The sequence below is a fragment of the Cornus florida genome, unplaced genomic scaffold (assembly GCF_030987335.1).
Source record: "Cornus florida cultivar Cherokee Brave unplaced genomic scaffold, ASM3098733v1 CherokeeBrave_3.0.0_Hap2_Chr04, whole genome shotgun sequence".
NCBI lineage: Eukaryota > Viridiplantae > Streptophyta > Magnoliopsida > Cornales > Cornaceae > Cornus > Cornus florida.
In genome coordinates, this window is record NW_026775574.1 from 104,426,664 (window position 1) to 104,435,345 (window position 8,682).

An 8,682-nucleotide genomic window follows, 5' to 3' on the forward strand; every position below is an offset into this window, starting at 1 on the left:
TCTAAGATCAATTACGTAACAAGAAAGGTTAATTGGATTGATTATATGCTCTATTCAGCAATAGAGGACGCCTCTGCTCGATATTAAAAGGACACTTTTATATTTTTCGCCATCTTATTAGGTTCAGCCATAATAACTGTTCAGAACTCACAAGCCATCAGAATTTCTTTGAATATGTCCTTGAATTCATTCGAGATGTGAGCAAAACTCAAATTGGAGAAGAATATAGTCTTGGGTTCCCTTTATTGGAACTATGTTTTATTTATTTTTGTTTCTAATTGGTCGGGGGCTCGTTTACCTTTGGAAAATAATACAATTACCCCACAAAGAGTTAGCCACACCCACAGATAATATAAATACTGCTGTTGCTTTGGCTTCACTCACGTCAGTGACATATAAGGGCCTCAATTTATATTGAGCCGCCCCAGTATCCACCAATTCACAACCATTTTCCACTCACTCCTGACTTTGAGAAACCTCACATTTATCAAGAAAAAAAAAAAACAATTACCAAAAAAAAAACCGACACAATTCTTGTTTTTTTTTTGTTTTTTTTGGGTTAAAGGACACAATTCTTCCTCGAACTAAAAATTCACTAGGCGAAACTGTACACGTGATGCATGAACCCAGGAGGGAAATTTTTAGCTCTATGAATTTTGCATTTCACTATTACTAACAAGAATAAGATGATCATCATCCCTAATAAGTGCTACATCTTCAATTAGAGCTCCATCTTTATTCAAAACTTTGGTAGGCGAGAACCCGAATTTCTGAGCACCAATATCAAGTAGTTCTTCAAGGGAGTCCGGAAGAAAGACGAGCTTTGCAGCAACATCAGGTTTTTCTGGGCAACTGATGGTCACTCTTGCGCGGTTACCGCCCAAATTCGATTTATTTCCAAAACTTGACTGTGATCGGAGAAGGCCCTGAGCACCTGCATTGTTTAATACAACTTCTGCATAAAAAAACCAGTCATTTCTCAACAGTAAAATTAAACAAGTTTGGTTTTTATAGGTTAACATACAATTCAGAACATCAGCTTTATCTTCAATCAGTCCAGAGAAATGAAACAAAATTTTATGACTTCTTGAAAAAGGTTGACTTAAAACACATTTCTTCATTCACTCAAGTATGGCAACACTCTTAAGAATGATAATATTTCATATAATTTATACGAAAATCCCGACAAACTTGAATGATTCTTAAAATATACTGTATATAATATAATAATATCAAATACTTTTAAATATATTCTGCAACTGATTATACAAAACATGTTTTGTTTTTATCAAGGTTGTAGTGCTCATATATCCATTACATTTTCCCAACCGAGTATGCATAATGTCAAACTCATTTGTTAGAAAATATGAATTTGTGGAAAATTGAAAAAAAAAACTTCAAATTTAGGCTCACCTTTTTTGGGTTTCTGGGCAGCTGACATGATCCCAAACAGCGAATTCTGAAAATTGTCAGCCCTTCGTCTCCGCTGGTCAACAGACAAGGTGACATCCCGGACAATCTGTGGTGCGATTTCTGGTCTAAAAGGTGGTATTGTGGGCTCACTCTGGTATTTCTTAAGATAGGGTACACCCCGCATCTCAGGAACTGCGATGGGTTGGTTCTTGGTCTCTTGCTTGGTCTCGAATAGAATTTTTATCTCTTCATGGCCCTGATAATCAGCCAAAGCCCTTGGGGTCCATCCGTGCACATCTGCATTGTCAATGTCAGCCCCTTGCTCTACGAGGAACTTAACAATTTCAGTGTTTTCTTCGGAAATAGCAGTGTGAAGTGCCGTAGTTCCCATGCTGTTAAGCAACGTAACATCCCCACCATAGTGGATGATGTCCCTGAGCAAGTCTAAGTTGTTCTGCTCAACGGCAAAGCATGCAAACTGACCCACATCCCCTGAAGATATCGTTGCGCCATTGTCTACTAGTAGTTTTATCACAGGTTCATGCCTCCCCAATATTGCATCCCATAGGGGAACATTTCCTTCAGAATCTGCACAAGTTTAGAAAATGTTGTAATTAGAGAAGTGGTTGATCCAATAATTAAATTTTAGCAAACTTTCTTTCAAGAAAGCCAAAGATTGATCTGCCTTTTATTACCATAGGAATTAGAGGCCACTAAAAAAGAACTACTGATAAAAGTAACAAAACTGCTGAACATGGGAGTAAAGGCAAGAGTGACTGTAAACAGCAAGTCCGCCCTTTCCCTTTTGAAGTGAGTGCGAGTCTATGGTATGAAATTATTAGATTTTCCGACACACAAAAAAAAAATAAATAAATAAAAAATAATAATAATAATAATAATAATAATAATAATAAAACTGAAAGCAGTATAAAAAAAAAAAGAAACAGAAGAGATTTTAACACGACATGATTGGATTTTAAAATTGATTATGGTTATTAGATACCTTTTTTGTTAGGATTTGCTCCATAATCTATGAGTAGACCCACGCATTCTACACTTCCTTTTGATGATGAAATATGCTGTAGCAAACAGCACAAAATCAACTTTAATCCTCAGCAAAAGATATTATTTGAGAATATATGTATATTGGGGACAAACAGAGAAATTTCAGACCAAAGCTGTTCTTCCGTTGCTGTCTAATTCATTTGGATCCAGACCCCGTCTCAGCAACTGATGCAACAATAGATCATCTCCCCTCGTTGCCGCAAAACATAAACTCAGAGGCAAATCCATTCTTCCATGAGTCAGCATGTGCTCTGTATTAGTCAGAATTCCTTCCATCATCGGGTCCCGCTGCTCTTTCAAATGCTGCATCATCCACAAATATAGTGCATATAACACATTACACTTCCATCTTCCAGTTTTTAATGTTTTGTCAGCTTATTTACACATTCTATGATAAGAATCTAATCAATATGCCCCATTTGTTTTCATTTTTAAATCTTTGAAAGGGGATAATCAACTATGGAAACTTATGAATGATTTACTCCTATTTTGTTCCGTGGGTAAAGTAATTCAAGTAATATGTATTTGAAGTATCACATTACAAACCTGAAGAAGATTGTTCATGATTATTGTCCCATCTCCAACATTTGCCTGAACAAGATTTAAAAATGCAGTACGGTTCAACCGTAGCAGCTGACTCAATCGTTTCGTACGAATAGTGAACAGTTGTGGCCTGTAACAAAGAACACCTATCTCACCACAAACGTCTCCTTCTTTTAACTGTCCAACAACCTACAATCATCCATGGACAACCCATGTTCATTAATTTGCTAGACAGGACTAAGTATTCTCTTTTTCATACTGTAAAACATTGATGACAAGTGCTATATTATTGAACTTACCTGTTCTATTCCATTCTTATGTGTGATAACATCCTGTCACAAAGAACTCAAAATTAAAAGCTGCAATTGTTTAAGCTAAAAATAATTGACAACAAAAGGGCACTCTTAGATTTACTATGCATATATACATAGTCTCTCTTTCAAGTTTAGGAGAATGTACAAAACTCCATTCTGAGAAATTTCAATTACTGACCAATGAATACCATTCTAATAAGCCTTTCCGTGTCCTTTACCATAGTATTGGTGAGCATAGAGCAATTTCAGTGTTAAGTTCTCCAAAAAGAAGCAGGTACCACATGCAACTAAAAAGATTAAAAATACTAATTTTAAGATTGAAAGAGAATTCCGCAGCTAAAGCTACACCAAATTATCACCTTTAATTTTTAAATTTCCAACTAACTGATCAATTTGATAAGTTGCATGACTATACCCTCTTTTCCTGTCCCATTTATTTTATTTTATTTTTTCTAGAGAGGGAGAATTTGGCTCTTACTACTATTCCTGTAACCAGAATGTACAAGTCCGTAGGTGCTTCATTTTGCAAAATCACATCTTCTTTGGGTGGAAAATACTCGGCTTTCATCTCCGAAACCTATAAGTTCAGAAAACCACAAAACATATAACTCATATGTCAGTATTGTCAATTTAATTATCAAATATATATATATATATATATATATATATATATATATATATATAAAAGTAATGCCAGTGGTGTTTAGTTATGCATAGAATGGAAGTTAAATAGTTCTCAATGTAGATTACTTGAAAACATGAAAATTTGAAGCTTAACCACGACATTTGGGGAAATTTAATCATATTTCTCACAACTTTAACTTCTTCAAAAGATTGGATGAGATTAATTTCATTGTTACTGCAAGGGAGAAAAGTGAAACCAGTTATCATAACCTTTCTTGCTACAGGGGACACACATTAACTGTAAGTTCCATCCAAAGACCAACAAAGAAGATGAGAAAGAACTAGTAATTACCAGTTGAAAAAGCAAGTCGTTTGATACCCCATGAAACAAGTACACCTTATCAACAAGGGAATAAAAGAGATGGTGTGCAATACTTGATCGAATGGCTTTAGGAAGTGCTTCAACAATTTCTTGCTGCTGAAGCCCTTCTGAGTCAGTTCTGTACCTCAAGCACAAATGAGCAAGCATCTGATCTTGCAGGCGAAGTGGTATTTGGTTCCTCTTTGCAAAACTTGATGCAGCTTGAATAGTATCTCTCTGTCCACAAAACATGCCAAATACATTAAACGAAAAAAAAAAAAAAAAACTTTGAATCCCCACAAATTATACTGACAGACAAAGATATAAGTTCAAAAACTTGAACACCTTAGATGACTAAAATCGTGTAAAAAGTGCAAATTATGTCCTAGAGCACAATTGCCAATGCAAATGCATACAAATATCATGATAACAATGTGTTCCGAAATTTTTTATTTTTTTTAGGCTAATAGCAATCTGCGGCTATGGTGATTCTATCAGTTCAAGGCCTTTATGGTCGCAACTTTCATACTAGAGAAGGGCTTGGTAAATGATATTGTAATTTTGGAGCTTTAGCACAAGCTGTTTAAATTTAGATATTGATTGAGACATTTTATATAAAGAGTAGCTTTCATGATTTTTATAAAAAAAAATGGGTGGCAACTTTTCCATAAAGGACCATCACTGGAAAATAAGCTGTCAGGTTTCAGGTATTCAGAAATATCCTTTACAGTTTAAATTTAGCATGAGTAAAAATTTGAACATCCTACGAACACATTTCAGATGGGAAGTCTGCACAAGAAAGTGAGCTCAAGACAGAAGGACTTTTTTAAAGGCTGTTTGTGCCAAGTAATCATATTATCATTACCATAAAAAGGCTTTCAAGATCCAAACACAGCCTGAGACAGCTGAAGACATCGTGCTGAGAGGCAATATCAAATTAAGAACATTAAAAGAAGTTACTCACAAATTGCCTAGTTCGACTGGTAATGTGGACAACCAAGTTGGTCATGTTTCCGATCAGATATGCCGTCAATCCAAGGTTGAAGAGCATGTAGAAGATGTCAAAAATCATCTCCCCTGTATTCACAGGATGCAAATCACCATACCCGGTGGTGGTAAGTGTGGTGATGGACCAGTATATTGAAATGACATATCGGACCCACAAACTCTGCTCATGAAAGTTCTCCATGGCAAGTCCAATCCATGTCTTTTTTGGATCATGGTGACGAGAAGCAAGAAGGTAGTAAAAGCATCCGGCACAGTGGACCGCAAAGAGAGTCACCTGCAGAGACATCACAAGCCTGATAAGATTGATCATATTTCAAAAGTCCCTCTCCTTCATGGGAAGACAAAGTATTTCTCACAAATACTCACACATATAAGCTTTGCACATCGAACCCAAAAATAGCTGAAGTTCTTGTCTTTCTCCAACCTGTGATGATGGGGAAAAAAGTTAATACAGAGTACATCCCACAAAGACATAATAATGATGCTACAATCCAGAAATGGTTTTAGAAAACTTCCACTGCATTCATGATAACATTGCCGCTGTAATCAAAATAGTGTATAACATGAGGTAACTTATATATAACCCAGAAAACAACTTCCAATGAAAATGAAATAAGAAAGTTCCTATAATTCATCTTGGTCAGCAAAAAAACTCGTTACCATCAGAAGAAGCTGAGCTGTGGGATGTGCTTATCATAATGATGTACCAAAATAAAAAGGCAAAGCTTATATTTGAAGTTTGAAAATGGTATAAGAAGCTTGTAATTACTCCTAACTAAGTGTAATTCAGATTGTCAATCACATGGTATTGGGATTAATGAACTTAACAATAATATATAAAATGGATCGGATAGAAATTTTTCTACGGGAAAGAGATTGCTTAGATGTTTTACCTGGCAAACATGGCACCAACTCGTCGAAGACGCCAAAGACGAAGCATATTGAAGTAGCCATATTCTCGGAGAGGAGGGGGCAAAACTCTCCTAGCAAGTTCAGAAGGGATTGCAGAAATAACATCAAATACCAGCCAGGTTTTGGTGTATCTCCAAGCAATCTGCTTGGGGTTGTCAACGAGAAGGTAAGTAGCTTTATCAAGGTAAGCGGTAAAGAAGGTCACGATTATATCAATGGCAAAAAGACCATTGACAACATTGTCAGTGATGGAGAGAGGTCCAGATGGTTTATCCAGTAATCCAAATTCAAATGGACACACCCATGCTGTGTAGAAGACCAGAAATACCAGAAATGTCTCCCAAAGTCTGTGAATGTCAGTTTTTGAGGCAAGCAAAAAAAATCAGTTTAGGCAAAGCTATGTTAATTTCAGAAATAAAATAATATTAATCAACTTATAGGAAATCTTCCACAACTAACATATTAATGAAAAATACAAATTCAGAAAGGAAAAAAGAAAACTGTGAGTATTACCTTGGTGACATTTTGGGAGGTCGAGAACGGGAGGCAGACCTAACCTTAGATGTAACGCTACACAAGCAAGAGTAGATGAACGGGAGACAGACCTAACCTTAGATGTAAAGCTACACAAGTAGTCTTAGACTAGAAACTACAACCGCACGCTTGCCAGTTCAAGATTTGTATATATGCTAGAAACATTACATTTAACCATCCTTCTTTAAATTCTATGATCAAATTCATCTCCAACATCCTCCGGATTGACTACATGAATCCTATTTTTTCACTAATTAGATAATGATAATTTGTACAATGAAAAACCCTTATTCTTATATATAAGTACGAAAATATTTTTATGCTCAACACAATAATGCATTTTCCCAACTCCTCCGGATTGACTACACGAATCCTATTTTTCCATTTGCCCTATCCAAGTCCATAACCCCGTTAAACCAAATGTCAACATATTCTTTCTTACTAACTCTACCCACGCTGACTTTGGTTTTCCCTTCCCCTTAACTGGCGCATTTAGCATTTAGTGACATTCCTTGTACATGACCAAACAACCTTAATCCATTTTCTCTCAATTTATCTGCAATATAAGCTACCCCAACCATTTCATGAATGTACGTTCTCGTTTCTAATTCTATCATTTCTTGTCTAGCCTAGCTCCCATCCATGCAACATTCACATATCTGCCATACTCACTTTATGCATGTGCTATGAAAAAATATTTTTATGCCTTAAAAAAAATAAAAAATAAAAAATAAAAAATAAAAAAACTAAAAGGGTAAGAGGGTTCCATAGAATCATAGAATAGAACTTCAATGCTTAAAATAGAAACTTAATTGTAACCAATAAGTTTGTGATTAAAATATCAAATAGTAACCAAATTTCGCACAATGGTACATAATTCAGAAAACCCAAAAGCAATATGCATACATTCCAAAAGTAAAATACATACCAACATACACAGATTACATATGCATGCATATTGGTGTGTATACATATGCACATTGCCTTTGATGCTTACTGTCAATGATGCTTGCCTTGTGAAAATTGAAAATTGAAATCAAAACCCATTTTGTAGAAAAGGGAAACAAAACCAAGAAATCAACAAAAATTGAAGATAAAGAAATCAATAATGTATCTAAGTTTTTTTTTGGTGAAATCAACCTATCTTCTAAAAGGAATATATATATATATATATATATATATATATATATATATATAACTATATAGATATAGAGAGAGAAAGAGGAAAAGATAGAGAGAGACCTGTAACGGGGATCAAAGGGGGAGATAATGAAGCAACGAAGCTTGACTTTGCGATTGGTATGGGCTCCAAGTGAAGGAAGAACGGCAGCACTGGAGAGGGTGAGAGAGCTGCTTCGATCGTCGCTGGCAACGCGTTCTTCTCTCTCCACATCATCACGATGAAACCCGCACATTGATTCCTTCCACCACGGACATCTCTTCCTCCTCTCCATCTTTACCCGCTCCCGAACACTCTCTCTCTATATATATCTATATACATATATAATCACATTATATTTTGTTGGTATTCAAGACCTTCCCCTCTCTCTCTTCTGTGATCTGCTCTGTCCTCTCTCACTGTTGTTACAGTTCGTTATGGCACAGGCACTCTCACCGAAGTCCTAACTACACACGCCGCTTTACTACTACTGCCACCAATATATAGTTTATATAGTACCATGTGTCTACTAGGGGTGTGCAAAATAAACTTTCAATTAAAAAATAAAATCTGACCGAATCGAATAGGACGATTTGGACCGATTCTATATCGGATCAGTCAAATCACGGTTCTAAAATAATGAAATCATAAATTTTTTGTTCGTCTCGAATTAGGGTCTTATAGAATCGGACCGGCCAGACTCAACGTTTGGTTATATATATATATATATATATATATATATATATATA

General features: G+C 35.6%; 1 protein-coding gene across 1 annotated transcript; it reads right to left on the reverse strand.

Moving 5' to 3' along the window:
* Positions 1-543: 543 nt before the first annotated feature.
* On the reverse strand, positions 544-8,400 carry LOC132304437 (potassium channel AKT1-like). Its single transcript, XM_059802106.1, has 12 exons — positions 8,017-8,400; positions 6,222-6,587; positions 5,695-5,752; positions 5,285-5,602; positions 4,312-4,557; positions 3,814-3,912; positions 3,321-3,353; positions 3,025-3,210; positions 2,587-2,781; positions 2,417-2,492; positions 1,414-2,001; positions 544-955 (listed from the first exon to the last, which is right to left on the reverse strand). Exons 1-12 carry the CDS (start codon positions 8,226-8,228, stop codon positions 648-650), a joined length of 2,685 nt encoding a protein of 894 aa, XP_059658089.1. The 5' UTR covers positions 8,229-8,400; the 3' UTR covers positions 544-647.
* Between the last annotated feature and the right edge of the window lie 282 nt (positions 8,401-8,682).